This window comes from Augochlora pura, chromosome 4, assembly GCF_028453695.1.
Source record: "Augochlora pura isolate Apur16 chromosome 4, APUR_v2.2.1, whole genome shotgun sequence".
NCBI lineage: Eukaryota > Metazoa > Arthropoda > Insecta > Hymenoptera > Halictidae > Augochlora > Augochlora pura.
Genome location: NC_135775.1, coordinates 21,689,662 through 21,707,673, shown reverse-complemented (window position 1 = coordinate 21,707,673; position 18,012 = coordinate 21,689,662). Strand labels below are relative to the sequence as shown.

General features: G+C 32.7%; 2 protein-coding genes across 7 annotated transcripts; one reads left to right on the top strand and one right to left on the bottom strand.

Moving 5' to 3' along the window:
- Positions 1 to 168: 168 nt before the first annotated feature.
- Mon2 (Mon2 homolog, regulator of endosome-to-Golgi trafficking) lies at positions 169 to 8,945 on the bottom strand. Of its 2 annotated transcripts, none has more exons than XM_078179809.1 (25): positions 8,465 to 8,945; positions 8,136 to 8,267; positions 7,864 to 8,046; positions 7,552 to 7,788; positions 7,361 to 7,486; positions 7,104 to 7,301; positions 6,764 to 7,016; positions 6,542 to 6,695; positions 6,230 to 6,472; positions 5,860 to 6,146; positions 5,410 to 5,780; positions 5,126 to 5,338; positions 4,851 to 5,026; positions 4,612 to 4,774; positions 4,058 to 4,205; positions 3,722 to 3,975; positions 3,450 to 3,584; positions 3,128 to 3,378; positions 2,885 to 3,047; positions 2,668 to 2,814; positions 2,282 to 2,595; positions 2,028 to 2,212; positions 1,703 to 1,946; positions 1,486 to 1,568; positions 169 to 1,221 (listed from the first exon to the last, which is right to left on the bottom strand). In XM_078179809.1, exons 1-25 carry the CDS (start codon positions 8,582 to 8,584, stop codon positions 1,052 to 1,054), a joined length of 4,950 nt encoding a protein of 1,649 aa, XP_078035935.1. In that variant the 5' UTR covers positions 8,585 to 8,945; the 3' UTR covers positions 169 to 1,051. The 2 variants fall into 2 exon arrangements, with proteins under 2 accessions (XP_078035935.1, XP_078035936.1); XM_078179810.1 differs by having other exon boundaries at positions 1,486 to 1,562.
- A 1,057-nt stretch (positions 8,946 to 10,002) lies between these two features.
- On the top strand, positions 10,003 to 17,955 carry LOC144469105 (zinc transporter foi). Of its 5 annotated transcripts, none has more exons than XR_013493913.1 (13): positions 10,003 to 10,200; positions 12,066 to 12,806; positions 13,331 to 13,395; positions 13,505 to 13,745; positions 13,817 to 13,986; positions 14,079 to 14,276; positions 14,336 to 14,465; positions 14,584 to 14,853; positions 14,936 to 15,112; positions 15,193 to 15,380; positions 15,565 to 15,739; positions 15,878 to 16,194; positions 16,521 to 17,955. XR_013493913.1 is itself a non-coding variant. In XM_078179029.1 (12 exons), exons 2-11 carry the CDS (start codon positions 12,083 to 12,085, stop codon positions 15,709 to 15,711), a joined length of 2,310 nt encoding a protein of 769 aa, XP_078035155.1. In that variant the 5' UTR covers positions 10,003 to 10,200; positions 12,066 to 12,082; the 3' UTR covers positions 15,712 to 15,739; positions 15,878 to 17,955. The 5 variants fall into 5 exon arrangements, 1 of the variants encoding a protein (XP_078035155.1); XR_013493915.1 differs by having other exon boundaries at positions 10,003 to 10,214; XR_013493917.1 differs by lacking the exon at positions 10,003 to 10,200 and adding an exon at positions 10,306 to 10,324.
- The last annotated feature ends 57 nt before the right edge of the window (positions 17,956 to 18,012 follow it).

The window sequence follows — 18,012 nt, the reverse complement described above, 5'->3', positions numbered from 1 at the left end:
TTTGTTGAAATAATATTTATATTTAGATGTTAGTATATAATAAAACTATTGTTATTTACATGTCGACGAATCATGAAAATATATAAAAAAAAACGAAGCTCAAAAAAATACGATAACGCGAATTCTATACAAAAATAGCAATAAATATTTCAGACTTTTATTGAATTTTTGTGTAGCTATTTACATTATTATATCATAAATCTTTTTTTCGATATTATATATCATTGTAAGAATAGCGAATAATAATTTTATATTATTTATAAAATCGTCTTATACTGTATACTAATCATGATTAGTTTGATATTTACAATGTGTATTAGAAAAAGCCAACTTGTACATCAACTATGTACAGCAGAATGGCATGTGTATAAATTGTAGTTATTAATTACTTTGCACTTACGAATTAGCTATTTAATACAATCTTCTGTATACTTGCTTCGACTTCCTAATGTGCTATTTCACTCACATATAAGACCACATAATATTACGTAAGCTTTTGCTGTTTATAGATGATAATGTCAAATGCAAAAGAAATTATATGCAGCTTTCATTATCCTTAAATGTCACATGTGGTGTAGTATTGTTCCGTTATGTCGAAACTTTCCTTCCCGACGAAGGAAAGGCCTCTTTCTATGATCATAATTACATAAAACAACAGACATTTTGGAAATTTAATATAAATAACTGAAGTTGTTTCTTTTTGTACTTTATAGCTAGTCTAGTAATAGCAACCATGTATCTATAAAAAAACTACTGCAATTTATAAAATCAAAATAATTTTTTATCTTATAAACAAAAAATGGCATTGTGTTTCTTCACTTGTTAAAACAGCGATGAGAAATATATGAAGAGAAAAATTTTTTAGCACGTATAGATGAAAATATTGCTAGCGTTACTTCACCTTGGTACTGCACACTTCGTCTTAAGCGTACGTGGAAGTAAAAACTTTGTATCGAATTTTATTATACATGTAACCATAGTTACGACAAGTTCACTACTGGGCGCTGTAGCAAACATCACTATTTCGAGATAGAAGTAAAGAATGTAGTGGTCAAACACCATTGGACGTTGTGGAATTTTGAATTGGTGGCCTCAACAGATCATGGTATTGCAGCAAAGCTTCGCGTAAAGATCTTGAAACTTGACCAGATGCAGTAGCAATTGTACATTCTACTAAACAGGGATATAATCCAATCAGTTGCTCCCAAACGGATTTTTCAACTGAAAAATTAAATTAAATTTTTTTAGAGTAATACCAAATTTTCTAGGAAACTATTAAAATATAATCCTTTGCATCAAATTACTTTTTAACTTTTATTTGATTTGTCGAAACTAGCTTTTAATAATATGAGTTATTTTTAACAATTGAAGAGCCTAGTTCTACACTACATGTGAAGTTAAGAATGAAACATCAAACATGAATAGGTAATTAAGTCGTCTTATTAGTAGAATCATATTTTCGTTTCGATTTTAAATTCGAATTACCTTTATTTGGAGGTGCCTTTTTTAATGACACAACAAGCGTCGCCACTGCTTTCAAAACAAATGATATTTCTGACAATCTGTACCTAGAAAAGGTTCATATAATAAGTACTTAAAAATAAATAAAAAATCATCACATTTGACAGAGGTGATAACACAACTGTGTAATATCACTAAATATAAAAAAGAGAAGGCGTGAAAAAAATAACGAAACCATTACCTGGGTAATGGACATTTTCCACTACGCCTTTCATTTTCTATATACCGCCGCAATACTTCTTGGAACCTATGAAGAAGAGCAGTGACTGCCAATCTTCCAGCTACTCCTCCTTCGTCGTTTTCAGTATTTTTTGATGAATCGTGCTCCGATTCAGTATTTAGACCATCCAGAAGAGAAAATTGTAGCAATGTTTCGAAGCAAGTTTTCGCGAACTCTTCCCTCAATTTTGTTTCGCCATTATTTTCTATTTAAAAAATAAAAACAGTATTAGAAACAGAATATATTGTTTGAAGTATTCCGATATTTAAATATCAACACTACATACCAATGTTTGCTGTGGTTGCTGAATGTATAGAGCCTTTATTTAAGAGCATTACCACACGTAAGATAAACTGATGAGGTATATATTGTGAATGTGGCAAAACTTCATCACGCAAAAGTTCCATCACTTGACAATCTACAGCTTCGTCTGCTTGAATCTCTTCTACACCGCGTTCCACATTCAATACACTGTGATAAGAAAACACGTTATAATTTCTGTTCAATTAAACTGTTGTTTCAAAAATTTGTTAATGTTACCTTTTGGGGAATAAAAAATCATCTAAGGTACTCGCAAGTTCTGGCCACATACTCTGAAATTGTTCTGGACATTTTCTGGCCAGTGGCAGACCAGTATGTAAAACAGCAAGTAGACTAGTAACAGCTAGTTTCCAAGTAGTCGGTGACGGACAAGCATATTTCATCGATAAAGGCACGTGTAACGCTTCTATAATGTGCTTCAAAACTTGCCCTTCTATTACTGCTGCCTCATGCGCCGTCTTTTGATAAAGCGTCACGACCATCGACAGAGCTTTCTCTCCGAAAGGAACATAATTCATGGTGACCCAGTCAGTCTAAATTAATAAGATATTTTAATTAATATTCGTTCAGCAAGATAATAAAATACTTGAAGCGCAGACACGTACTACTGAGAAACCTCTAACTTGAGAAATATGTTTCGTTGGTATTTTACCATACGTGGGTGCTTCGCAAGCCAATTTGGAAAAGCTGAGAAGCTGCAGAAAGATTAGAACAATCATTGTTCGCAGATTGTCGGGTCCATTTAACGCTTCCTATAAAACAATATTCGAATTAGTTATACGTAGAAGTAAATAAATCAGGAGAGAAGAAGAAATTACAAACTTTTTGTAGAAGCTCCATAGAATGGAGCACACCGTCCTGTAAATGAGTAAGGACGACATCTGGCATTGTAGGTAAAATGAATGGCGTTGACTCACCATGCACCGGAACTGCCACAGCATTTTTCAGTACTATGCAAAGCTTTTGCAAATCCGGTCCAGTGAATCTGAGAAGGAAAGATAATGAGATTTAAAAAGATTATTAAATAATCGTGGATAAGCGCTAATATATTGTATAAAAATGTACTTGTTTCTGATGTGTTGAAAAACAGCTGGAAATATGTGAACTAATGCTGTTAAAAACGCTTGCGACGGTATGTAGGGTTCCGTTTCGCCTTCTTGCGGTGGGGTTGTACTTTCCATTCCAATATTAAGCCACACACGCCATGCGACAACCCATAATGCTTCAGAATCATTCGATTGTATTACCTCATTGCTATCACTACCTTTTTGAAGGTATAAAATCTCTTGAAACGATTTCAAAGCTGCCAACGATACCTATAGATTTACATTTCAAGTTTAAGTATCGCTATTTCCTTTTGCAAGAAAAATCAATGTTAGTACTGTACCTCGTTATTTTTACTAAGTGCAGAATTTTCTATAAACTCTAGCAAAAGCGACCAAGCTCTAGGAAAATCGCCCAACATTTGTAAAAGCTGGCGTTTTGTATTAAATACTCTCCCAACGCCACTCAACGTCAGTACCTATAAAATTAATTCTATTCACTAACAGAATACTTTTAAAAATAGATTTAAACTATCTAATTATCTTACAATGATATCTCAAAAGAAAAAATCCACTGTTATAATACAAACAATTAGTATCCAATATATATTATTACCTGTGTTTCAGCCCATTGCTTTTGTGCTGTGTTTCGACTATGATGAATAAGTATGTTTCCACTAGTGTCAACCTTTTCACTGCTAGCAGAATTAGATAAACTCCTAACTTTATCCAATAATGGAAAAAGAACTTGCCAGAGCACAGCCTGCCATGTTGGCTGGTGCAACAGACTACCATGTGCGGATATTGTTGAAAATAAAGTTTGACTGGCTGACTTGCGTACTGCTGGTCGTGGATCCACGCATAAATCACCTTGAAAACAGAACAGTATTTTTTATACTGTCCATTTTTTATTGTAATTCCAACATTGCTTTACTCAGATATTACTCATTACCTAATCTTGTGTATAGGCACATCCAAAGCTTATCAAACGCCGGCATATTTGTTGTTCCAGGAAAATCCGGAAATACAGACGAAGAATCTCCTTTCAAAGAAACGCAAAGTTTCTCTTGATTTTGATAAAAATAATCGCTTATATTCCACTGTAGAGACACACAAAGAAATTAATAAATTGGACTTTCTATGAACAAGTTAAATGTACATGGTCTATAGATTCGTTTATCTACTTTAATCTGTGAATGCTATAAACGATAAAAACTGTTTATTTTATTTAACTGCCTTGATTGTAATTTCAGTCGTTCAAGATATTTTTGCTCGGACTTTAACAACGTTAGGCACTTGTAATTCTTCTACAATTGGATGAGCGCGTCTTTTGATCATGTTTTCTTGATCTGATATATTCCAATGGAATTCCATGGCTTGAAACTTTTAACTTCACTTCTCATCTCTTGTACGATTGAAAAGAAATGCACAAGCAATACCATGATTAACACACATGCAGTTACATAGTTCAAATATTGGATGCTGTCGTAAGAAATTCGTTCTTACCATCAATCCAACAGCAGTCAGTGAAATATTTAATTCTTGAGTTTGTGAACCAAATTTGGCAGCCGTGTCGACGCAAAGTGGAAGACACCGCCAAGGCATCACTGGCAGAAAATCAGTTACTACCAATTGTAAACACTGAAAAGCTATTCTAACTAAAGCCTCCCTGTAAAACGTCACAATGAGGAATGTTATTTAATAATGTCAGGTCTAGATTCATTTAAGTAATATGCAAGATATACCCATGGTGATCAGACACTGCTCCGATGATACCAAGTACCAAGGGCCAACCATGATATAATGTCTCTCCAGCACCATGTAGAACTTGTAGAACACATTCCAATTGACGTTGCCTCACGTCACCATGGCGCACCGATGACAACTCGGACAGTGGTCCTAATAGTAACGTCTGCAACTTCTATGTAAAAAGTATGAACCAAATTTGAATGCTTTATTCTAATAGAAGTTGATATAATTGAATGAACTTGAATACGTTGTCACGAATAAACATATGTACTTGATTATCACGCAAAGGCTGAGGATATTTATGTTGAAGTGCCATTTTAACAAGGTATGTAATAGCTTCCACTCCCCACTCCCTCATACGAATGTGCGGATGTTGACAAACTTCCAGCAAGTGATTCGTTAATGGTCTCCATAAAACCTCCACTCTAGGCAAATTCACCAATCCAGTTTCCAACAGTTTGGCAACAGCGAACAACGATGGTTCCTAATATAGACATTTATCATATATTTGTACAACTTGAAAGAAGTATATATTATAAACATGTTATTACTTACCCGATTAGAATAAGCTAGTTCCATGGCTTCATGGCTCAGTTTGCAAAGAGCATCTATTAAATGATGAAGAGCTACGTCGTCTAAATGCTGACTACTTTCAAATAATCTACTAAGCATGGCGCTGAGGACAGGTAGATCCGCCATTACTGCATTTGTAAGTACTGCATTTGGATCTGCAGCAGTCCTACCAGCTTTCAAGGATCCTCCTGTAGAAGGTTTTAAACCGAGTATCCAGACAAGATGCTGCAATGTTGTAAGTACCAGATGCCATGCACCACCAAGTATACTGCCATGGCAATGGGCAAGTGATAATAATGCGCGCATGCATTGTAAGTTCTTTGCTGTTAGCATCACAGGGCCCTGGTGTGCACCTATTTAATCATAATATAATTTAATAAAGTCTGCTATATATTAGACACAGCTATTTAGGCTTTTGTTATTTTTACATACCAACAGGCAAAGATGCAGTAGGTAGAGGAGTACCAACAGCTACAACCTGTTGTCGGTAGTCTGGTTCTCCCATAGTCAAATTATACTGAGCAGACTCCTGTTGTCTTGCACTTGGTATGCCTTGTGGAGCATTGTACAGAACTGTCAACGCATAATGGGGTGGCAATGAGGCTTTACATATTGCTGTGATGAACGCATCACGAGGAGTTTGCAATTCCAATTGTCCACATAAAGATGCGAAGATTTGGATAGCTTTCAGTACATTTTCTGTCGCAGATTCGTCGGTACTGGTGTAATTAGAATCAAATACAAATTGGTTATATAAATGTTTTAGAGCAGTTTTATGCCATGGGAAATAATATTTATGTACCTAGCATCAATCAAAGGGCTTAATGCGGCTAATAAACCGCACCAACTCGAATTGATGAGCTGAGCATGAAGTTTTCGTTCAGACTCGATCGGTTTGTATGATTGATTTCCTGTCATAGCTTCGCCGGAGCCATTAATAGCAAGAGCAATGGATCGTATAATGTCCAATAAACATGCATAAGCTATACTGATTCCATAGCCTATTGGTATTTGTGGTGGTTCACCTTTATCGAGCATATCCAAACTGAAAATTATTTTTGGTGAAAGTATTATTTTTAGAAATACAGAAATGTGAGGTCATAAATCTACTTACTAAGTAGATTTCGCTTGACCACTTGTGAAGGTTGCGACTACCGGCAACCAAATGCCACGGGAATAAAAACCAGGCTGTGGTGACACACCTGGACCAATTGGCATTCCCGTGAATAACGGAGACGCAGTATTTTGTGGCATTGTTGTACCTGCCGCTGTATTATGGAACTATCAATATCATTTGGTTTAAAAATATAAAAATTATTAATAAATTTAAAATTACCCATATTACTCTGATTCATCATTTGAGGATTAACGAAAAGACTATGCACATAGGCGCCCAAACTATTTACAATATCTTGGAAGATATTAGTTGCATGAGGTTTTAAGTCATAACATTCACAGAAGTTTGTAAGAAGATCGGCTTGCACTGTCATCTTATGTAAAACCTCCAGTGCTAAAGCTCTCTGCCAAGTTGGTTTGTCTGGATCCAAAAATTTCACAATCAAGGATAAAAATATTTCACATTCTGTTACCTGAAAATATCAAATTTCACAATAAATATTTCACATAATGATATACGAAAAATATTTGATAACTGTAACTTAAAATATTTTACTTACCAAAAGGGAATGATATTTCTGTATTAATATGGACACGACCCTAAGAAGTCTCATACTAATAGGGAAATAAGGCTTATCCAAAGGTGTAGCTTGTTGTAGAGATGCCGGAACAGAATTACGATATTTGATATTTGGTGAAAAAAGTTTAATAACGAGTGCGCAAACCCTTTCTTTCAAGAGGAAACTAAATTCTGGATGCTGTAAAAATCATCACTGATTTATCAATGATATTCGATTTAATTGTCAGATATAACTACCTTGAAAAAAACTGAGGAGAAGTTTGTTAAAACAGACTCTAATAATTCCAATCCAAATGTACGTGTCATCTCAGTAATACCAATTAACCAGTAGGGTTGATCTGCATTTACCAATTGAACTAAATCCTATGAAAAAATATTAAAAAATTAATTTTATAATGTAATCTAATAAAGAATCTCAGTGTGCCTACCTGAAACATTAAATATGCATCAGCAGCACATGGACCTAAACCTTTAGGTGCTTGATTAGTAGGGATTTTCAGTTCTTCTAAATTAATGTCATCTGAGTCTTCATTATCTGGACTTTGTTCATCTTCTACAACAACACGTTCAAACACCAATGACACTAGCTGTCTTACAGTAGCTCCTGCTGTGTTGATTGTTGTACTATCTTTTGTAAAATGTAAACGAAAGCAAAGAACTAGATTCTGAAAATTAAACCACATGGTATACTTATCCTTTAAGGCACAAATTTTAATTTAAAGCCCATTGCAGATTATTACCCTTGCAAGTGTTTCACCATGCACAATGGTGTTACTTGTGAGTAACAAAGTTACAGTCTGTAATACTTTGACTTCTTCTGTACCAGACTCCATCAACATCCATAATGTGTCTGTAATGTAGCGTGCACCTTTTTGATCAACAGCTTGTTGTGTAATTAACCTTTGCATTATAGTTAAACAAAACTAAAACAATATGAAAGAATATAGTTTGAAATAATTTAATATGATAGAAATTAAATGAGGATAAAAACATCTCATCCTTAGAAATATACCTTAATAATCTTCACATCTTTGCTTTCACAGCCTTGAACCAAAGGATATAAGATTTGATTTACAATGTAATAAATAGGAGTACCAGAGGCATTTGACGTAGTTCTTATTTTTGTTATTCCCTCTTCACATGACTAAAATAAAGTACATATAAATAAATATCATGGTAGTATTATAATTTATGTAAATATTATGATAATAAGGTCTATTACATCCATAGTCATTTTTTAGAATGCTTCTTAAGAGTTTTGCGAACTAACCTCACTTTCTCATTAAACGTTACGTTAAAATAAACATTTAACTATTCAATAAAACCTGAATAAGTACATACTTCTTTGATGTGAGGATACTTCTTCTTCGTTTCAGAAGCGAGGGCTTTCAAATCAGTTTGCAGTGACTCCAAAAATTTGGAAATATTTTCCGGGTTTGTCCCGACAGCTGCGTTCGCCATCGTAACGCGATTCTCTTTTACAGACTTACTATAAAAATCTATTTCATTGTAAGCTATAAGCAATCCTTTAATAAACACATGCCGTCGTAATACAAATAGTATCTAACTGATAATAGGTGAGTTGGCACGTCCCATGCCGATTATCACAAATGACAACGGACAGGTGACAATCTATCGAACTTGTCCTTAAACATTTTCAAACTTACGTCACTTTTAAGACATCTCTTCGAACAATTATTTAATGGTATTTCGAATGGTTTGTTTCAAATTCTTTGACAATCGTGATTTACTTCGGTAAACAATTATTTGCATCTTAATTGCAACACGATCAAGTAAATAATAAACCGTGGCATGCAATGGCGCTGATAACTCATACGATGTACGTATGTGTGTGTGCGTTCGTAGATGTCGAATTCGTGGGAGTGCTTATAACTTCAACCTTCGGTCACTCTATATTTAGAGTGGAAATGAGTGTTGTATTTAACAATACGTGTATTATGGAACGTACAATTATTGTAAAGTGACAAAATTTTCTTAAAATGTAACATTCTATTCTTAATTCAAGAGCCTTACGTGGCCCCTGGATATGGTTCTTAAATTGAGAGATTGCTATACATGCATACATATGTATGCACATATGTATACAGATAATTCGAACCATTTTTGCAATGCTGAAAAAGTTGAACGATATTTTTACTGTAACATAGTAGCAAACTGTGTCCGACAAATATACATAATTTTACGAACAAAATATTACTGCCGTCCCTAGTTAAAATGTTTTATTAATTAATTTACTACTTTTTACAATATTTTTAAATATTTGGGACATCACATATTGTTTACCTATTAAGTAAAGTTAAACTATCTATTGTATTGTATTTCATACAGTTTCAACGGTAATTTCAATCATTTGTTTTCATTTACTCAAGATTTATTTTATTAATTTAGAACAGAATTCGGAATTAACGAGTTCGCAACGGAGAAAAGTCTGAAATATGCTGCAGAATAGTGGAGGGGAGATTACATAAATTGGGATTGGATAATGCCATTGGAGTACACTGGCAATTTCCAATCGCAGTGTCATCAGCACCCCCCTTGGCAATTTTATTGTGCATTTCAGATTAATCTCCGAAAATTACTTGACCCGAATAAGTTAATTTATTATTAATAAAAAAAAAGGAATTTCATTTCTTAAAACACCAGAAATGTTAGTCAAGACAATTAGAACATACATTAACTTGTGCACGCATGCGCATTTGCTATTGGCCACTGAGAAACGCTGTAGTTGAGCATCTACAAAAATGGTCTGTGGACAACATCAGTGCGTAACTTCAGAGATTGCGTAACCCACGAGTGAAGTGAGTTATAATTGAAGGGTTTGTCATTCTGTTGTACGATCAGCAATGTTCATAGTATACTTGTTGCTCACACGCGGCTAAGTTAGTTTGGCGGTTGGTCGAGGAGGGAAGAAAGAGGACAGTGACGGTTGTCCAAGGGTTCCTCCTCTCACGTTTTCGTCGGACTTCGCGAGCTTTCCGCAAGCTGGTGGAGCGCGTCCCGATCAATTAGCATATGCTACTTCCTAGCGGGAATTTTGTTTCACTGATCGAATAAAGGTAATTACATGACAGTACGTATGCATATATAGGTATATAGATATACATTTCAATAATCAAGTGGTCCTCGGTTGGATTTCCTATGCCAATAAAAACGGAGTCATTCCTGAGCCAAAACTTGACAGTACGTTTTTTCTTTTTTCTATAAAAGTAAAAGGCCGCCTTTCTAACCTAAATTCCAAATTCTGTCATGGACTGTAATCCGCGGGGTATGGTGAGGAGGGCGACAAGCGCAGGGTCTCCTTCCCTTTTTGACAGCTAAAAATACGGTTTTTGACGAAGCGTTCGCGAGATCGAGCATCTTGACTATTTCGGCTACGATAAAACCCGTAGACACGTTTTAAATCGTTTACGCAGCATTCTACGCTGGAAATATGTATCTCGTCGTTTACTGCCGAATTACACGTCTATTTGCGATCCACGATTAATTATGTCTGTGTTGCTTGCGTTAATCTCCGTAACCAGTGAACGTGCTTGTTGTTTACCCGCGATTCTTCTGCTTTGCACTTATATGGTAGTACTTGAATAACGATGAATTTAATATGCATGTGGTTTCAATAAGGATATCACATCGTAATTTCTTGCCTTCATGACATTATTACTTGTAGAATAGCCTCACGCAGTGTAGACATATTTTTATGTATATTCTTTTTAACCATTCGTTAACGTCAACTAAGTAAATTTTTATTGATATGTAGACTAAAATAACATTATATATTTGAGTACGTTTAGGAATGTTACAGATTAATAGGGCACTTGTTAGTAATAATTGATAATAGAATTTGCAAATTCTATTTTGTATAATTTAACATAAATTTCTGTTAATTTGCTTTTAGAGTTGAAAAAGTATTATGATAAAATCACAGACACATTAGTCTTAGAGGAAAGGATAATTTTAGTTCGTATTATATTTACTATTACAAAAACAGACTCATTTCTGAAAATAGAATAAATCACTATTTAAATTTAGATCAATTGGTCAGATCATAATCATCTTGTGTGGCTCTTATCTATGTAATTGATATCTATATTGATTCTTTTTATTCTTGTTATAAATAGAAATCTGTAATATTTTTAGAATTATCTTGTATGAAAAGTTTTACTATTGGAAAGAGTAGATATATTTTCTTATACTTATGTGAAGTTATTTTTATAAAATGTATCAAGTATAATAATAATTTTATTTCTATCCATATTTTTCTAAATACTTAGTAAGATATTATTAAATAAGAAACCAAATAAGTCTACAGTTTAGCTGTAGTAGTATTTTCTTTTCTTATATTTTTCTATATTGTTGTAATTTGTAATTATTTTTCTTTTATCTCTACCTATATTTTTTTCATATTATTTACATTACATTTCCTTTAGTATGTTTGTTATTCCCAATTATATCAATCTATTTTAAATGTATAAACTACATTTTGGAAATTAGTAAATTGATTTCAAGGGAGATGTAAAGTATGTTAAAAAATGTATTTACAATCAAGTTAAATAAAATGAAGCTAATTTTATTGGTACTAGAAAGATGTTATTTGTACACAGAGATCATGCTCCATAATGATCTATGGATATGATTGATAATTTTATGAGTAAGCAATTCGATAACATTCATAGCTATAAATGGATTCATTATCACAAGGATTCTTACACAGATAGTTACTTCCTATTTGGCATCATATTCAGTTACTCATCCTCTATTTCATTGATTTCCAAGTATTTTGCAATGCTGTATAATGAGCAATATAAAATTAGTTAAATGAAATAATGAATAGTCATATGTAAGTTATGTACTGATATATAAATAGGATCTGTGAATTAAAAAATGCAAGATATACAAATGTCTAAGATATAATTTCTCTGTTTAGTTTACAGGTAATTCAATATGTCACACCATTTTGTCACAGTTTGCGTAGTGTGCGTTTTGTGCGCAGCACATAATCCTTGCTCAGCACACACTGAAATATCAACTGCAGGACAGAGAGTTCGTAATACTGCGAATTCTGAGAATTTACCAAAACTTAATGAACAGCTGCAGCCATCATGGTTGCTAATGAAATTTAAAAAATCGCAAGAGAAGGATAATAAGAAATTCAATTTAAACAATTTAGGCACTTATAAAAGTGGTGCTGTTAAATTTTCTAATAGTGAATTAAACAATAGTAATGTTAACGAAATACCTACATTGTTAGTGCCATCCACCAATGATGAAGTTCACACAAAAAGAAAATCCACTCTACAGGACATGAAAGTAGACAAAAAAGTTGAAGATGCTAATGTTCCAGAGACAGAAGAAAATTATACTTTAAAGGATTTAGAAGTAATGGAGAGACTAGGACAGACTGAGATAAGTTACAATAGAGGATTAAAGTCTTCAAGATCTACAAAAAATCCCAATTTGGTCACCATGAGTAGAAGAAAAAGAAATGTAGATGTTATAGATGAGAAGTACTTCATGAAAAAAATTTTTGAGACTTATGGAGATGGTACTAGCGTGACTATAGAAGGTTTTGAGAAGTTATTGAGAAAGTTAGGATTACTGAGGTTACTAACAGATGTATCTAAATTAGAGGATCTTAATGCTATTACTAGTCATGAAAATCCATTAGGTAAGTTTATTTTCATCATTGTGATAATTGTGTGTGTGAAAGACAAAACATGTTTCAGTGTGTGATACATGGAAAATATCAATATATTACTTTTAATTATCAATTAACAGCCTATCAATCATAATAAATCTCCCCTAATGTATCTACATACATCTGCTTTAAGCATACCTTCTGAATTGATTCTATATAAGAACCATTTTAATAATAATAATTTAGCTTAATTTGAGGGTTCAAATTTCTGTTCAATGGACCTATTAAGATACTTATTGATTTCATTGAATTATTCTGGTTCTTTATTGAAACCTGTTCACAGTAATTTACTGTAAGAAAAAGAATAGAAAAGCCCATTAGTTTTTCAGTTCTGATAATACAAATAAAATGCAATACTATTTATGTTTAGATAAGATATAATTAAATACATAGGCCTTCTTATGTAATCTTATCTTGTACAAGATAAGTAGTGTTTGTTACTATTCTATTATCATATACACAGTGGTTTCTAAAAAGAAAACTTTTTGTTGTAGAAAAATCAAAGAATATGCAAAATAGTGGCCTATCAGAGTATGAAAACGGAATCAGAAAAGAACGGGTAAGATAAATTTTCATTACCAAATTCCATTTGATTATAGAAGAATGGAACACACTTCTTTTCCTAATATATCAAAGATTTCTCACACGTAATTGTCCCCAAATTTCAGTGCTTAAATAGCAAAGAATTATTAAGTACTGTTGCAAGAGATATGCCCTACAATTCCATCACTAATAATAATACAACATTACCAAGTTGGCTTTTTGAACGTGTGTGTCCAGCTCTTGTTTACCAATTAGCAGGTGAATCGAGTTCGGAAAGAAATGGATGCATTCTTGTACCAGAGAATTATAAACCAGTAATAGTTACTAAATACCTTGGAGAGGACGTATCACGTAATATGGTTCAAGGTAAAAAATATAACGCATCCTAATCGCTGAAATCATCGCGAAGTGTTAAATAAAGTTCTTTTTTGTTTTAGTGTGGGCCTATTCTATAATCAGTATTCTAATAATTAGTCTCTGTGGTTTATTTGGTGTAGCTGTTATACCTTTCATGGGTAAAATTTACTATCACCAATTATTGCAGTTCCTAGTTGCTCTTGCTGTAGGAACATTATGCGGCGATGCTCTTATTCATTTGTTACCCCATGTAAGTTTTCGTGTGACAAATAGTCTTTAACGATCATTATAAATTAATAATAAATAAATTAATAAATTAAAAAATTATATTGTTTGCTGTAGGCGATGATGCCGCATCACACACATGATCATCATGGTTATGATGATAATGATCATGCTGAGCTAGATCATAAGGAACAACACAATATAAATATGTGGAAAGGAGTAGTGGCAATGGCGGGTCTTGTACTATTTTTTTTTACAGAAAAAGCTTTGACATTAGTTGCAGAATGGAGAAAGCTTCGGCAACGTCGTAATAAGGTAAACGTTATAATTAAAAATTGAGAAAACAGGAAATGTAAATATAGAATCCATTGTAGCTCCCTTCGCGAGTTAGAGTAATGCGTGAGACGGACGGACCAAACAGTAACGTTGTTGGCGAGAAACTTTGCAAACACAAATATTCATCGTATCCTTATTGTTATGGAGAGATTAATACTGATGCCCAAGGTATAGTATTGTATTCACTTTTTACAGACTTGATTACGTTATCGTCGCTAATGTTAATATGTTTTACTACATCTTTGAGATATTATTAAGTGTTATGTTCAATCTATTTATTGTTTAGATAATCATCATAATCGTCAACACAATAATCATGAAAAGCCTCCTGTTATCGATGAGGAGAAACCACTAACATCAAATTGCAATTCAGTTTCTAAAATAATGACGAACGACGGAGAAAAGAAATCAAACGAAGATTGGAGATTAGATGAATCAATTGTAAATACAAAGAAAAACACAGATGGTGCTGATATACCGCTAAATAAATCTGAAAGTTACACTGTTATTATACGTGAGCATGAAACAAAGCATCATGGTCACACCCATTCCCACGGTATGATTTAATTGCTTAATCTAACTTCATTACTTTCATATATGTTAAGTATCTCAATTAAGTGGTTAAATGTTTTTATTAGGCCATGTACATTCTGCACCAGAATCTTTATCAAGCGTTGCTTGGATGGTAGTTATGGGTGATGGCTTACATAACTTCACAGATGGTATGGCCATAGGTGCTGCTTTTTCAGCGAACATAGCTGGTGGTTTCTCAACGGCTATAGCTGTGTTTTGCCATGAATTACCTCATGAAATAGGTACTGAACTTAAATTTTGATTATATTAACTTGTGTTAGAGACGATCGAAGATTTGATTTTAATTTATTTGCCCAAATAGGAGACTTTGCGGTTTTATTAAAAGCCGGAATGAGCGCTAAACAAGCTGTCTTTTATAATCTGTTATCTTCCGTACTCTGCTTATTTGGAATGGTATTTGGCGTGTTATTGGGTAGCACTCCGGCTGTGAGTAGCTGGATGTTTGCAGCTGCTGCAGGAATGTTTATTTACATAGCATTAGTAGACATGGTAAGTAATATCTAGTTTCTATTGTAAAAAGAAGATTGAATCATTAACACGTTTCATAATAATAAGGAATAATGTCTTGATGAAGACAGTATTAATAATTTAAGAAGATAATCTCACTTAATTGAACCTTCTTTTTTAATTTGGTTTTAATTAATATTGATGAAATAATGTATGTGTAATTTAGATTCCAGAACTATCTTCAAGTCATTCTGCGGAACGTAGTTCACAGTGGCAATGTATTCTACAAGGGCTAGGGCTATCGTGCGGCCTTGGAATAATGTTAATTATAGCACTCTATGAACACGATCTTAAGACTATGTTCAGTGATTAAATTTTCAAAGACTGACAACTTTTTAATGGTAAGCTTGCAATACTGCCTACAGACCTATGTGTTATAGGTCACTACCTGAGTCAATAAAACTTTAGTTGTGAGTTCTTACCGAAACAACACTTTCATTATAAGACTAATTTATTTTTTTCCTTCTTTGTATGCCTAGCATAAGATTTTCTGTTGACAACAACATACTTATTGTTGTTAAAAAGAAAAGAAAAACTTAATACGGTACTAAATGGTAATAAATGCTAAATGTTTTATAACATTTATAACGTAAAGAGTATTCAATGCACAAGTACGAATGAAATAGGCAATTCGAAGAAACTTAGATAATTCAAATACAACGACAATATTCGAAGTATACTTATTAGAAATCGTACGTGAGATATTATGTTCTCTGAAAGTAACGTTAAAAGGAAAAGGATCGAGAATAAGGTTTAAATACTTTGAAATTTATTGGGCAGAACATTATGAAGATAGGTAAATATAGTTAATTATTATTGCATAATTGTTTGATATATTCATTACGAAGATCGCATAAATTTGTAGAAATGTCATGCAGTTGTCGATTAGTTATAATAGAATTGTATTAGAAAGCAAACCTCTCGAAAAATCTATAATATTATTATTCTAAACAATAATTATAAAGTACACACATTAATGTGTGCATTTTTCTTTTAATCATCAATTGCTTGGCGTTTACGCAATTTATATATACTTCATAACTATTAGCGCTCGGAGTTATCTCTGTTATATTTAATGATTGTAATCTTTATTTTGGTACTATAATTTAGATAATATTTCAGATAAATACGCCTTTATTGAATCGATGTCGCAAATAATGCTGTCGTCAGATGTATTATTGAAATTAACAAAGTGCTCTATATCTTTTAAGATCATTTTAAAGTCAAGTAGATATGCGTTAGTTGAGACATAAAACTTATAATAATGCTAAGAAAAGATAATGATATTAAAACAACATCAAATTATAGAATATCAGATATATTCATTGATCATACTTGCATTTTAAGTTTACAGACGCGTTTGTTTCTTAAAATTTTGGTGCTCTCATCCAATTACGGTGTTTTATTGTAATTATCTTAAATGTATTATACACAGATTTTTCAATTACAATGCTATCAGAAAGGTGCATATACGGCCTTTTATTCAGCAAGCACACTTTGTGAAATAAGATGTTCCAACAACTGCTATAGCGCATTCTAATTTTACTTAATATCTGATACTCTCGCACATCAAATAATTTTGTCATATTGACTTAAATGAACAAAAATGGTACAAAAAATACTACCCCATTCGGAATGATCGGATATTATTCACACTTCTCAAATATTCTCCTATTGTAATATGTAATTACCAATATTGTTTGATAGGTAATTACTTATCATTCTATGTACATATCTGCATCTCACGCCATAATATACAATTGAAACTTCAAATTCAAATAATTGTAGCTATAAATCTAAATATTTTTAGCTGTACTTATGTAAATTAATTATAACTTTATTCATGACTGTAATGGAAAAAATTTAATTGAAGATTTAAATTTTCAAAAATTATGTTTCAAATGAAACTTATTTTCTCATTGTCGTATGTAATAATTTCTAATCTGTAATGCATTTATCGTGGCAACTACCGCAAGAAAATAGAATGTCCGTGCAAATATCTCTGGCTGCAAGGAAGAACGCTGCAAGTTACATGTTTTTATCTCTGGGATATTGTCGCCTGAAATTTTGATCAACTAATGCTTCGTACTAGTAGTATTTCAAATTACAGAATCTTTTGAATCTATAGAATTTGTTTCGATGTCGTTGTTTCTAATAAGTACGTAAATTCTATATCGTACAATTCAATTAATGTATTAACTTACTTTTTTTAAATTGCGACTTACGGGGTTTTTCCTTATAGCCGCAGTTATGTATTATGCACCTTCTCTATTACTTAAAAAAATTAATGTACCATTTAAACAACCAAATCGCGGAAAAAACCTCATGTACTTATTGTAAGTTACTTATGACAATTATTTTTTGTATGTTAATATTAATGCTACAATCGATAGCAATGTATTTTTTTACAGAAAATGTAAAAATTGAAAAAAAGCATTGTATTCTTGTAAGCGCACATTTTTTCTTAAATTGCATCTTATATTAATACTGATGTAATTAATCGAATGATTTGCGCTTTTTTTGTAAAAATTGAAACGCTGAGTATAAAAGAATTAGTTTTCACATATTATTACGTGTTTAAACGTTATTACACTTCCTAAGTAATTTTAATTTT

Bases quoted from the DNA above. Each gene is read 5' to 3' on its own strand.
- Mon2 (XM_078179809.1), bottom strand. From the start codon at position 8,584: ATGGCGAACGCAGCTGTCGGGACAAACCCGGAAAATATTTCCAAATTT. The intron at 7,487-7,551 runs GTAGGCACACTG...ATTTTTTCATAG, and splicing joins ATGCATATTTAATGTTTCAG to GATTTAGTTCAATTGGTAAA. The intron at 7,302-7,360 runs GTAGTTATATCT...TGATTTTTACAG, and splicing joins TCTCCTCAGTTTTTTTCAAG to CATCCAGAATTTAGTTTCCT.
- LOC144469105 (XM_078179029.1), top strand. From the start codon at position 12,083: ATGTCACACCATTTTGTCACAGTTTGCGTAGTGTGCGTTTTGTGCGCA. The intron at 13,396-13,504 runs GTAAGATAAATT...CCCAAATTTCAG, and splicing joins ACGGAATCAGAAAAGAACGG to TGCTTAAATAGCAAAGAATT. The intron at 15,113-15,192 runs GTACTGAACTTA...TTGCCCAAATAG, and splicing joins TGAATTACCTCATGAAATAG to GAGACTTTGCGGTTTTATTA.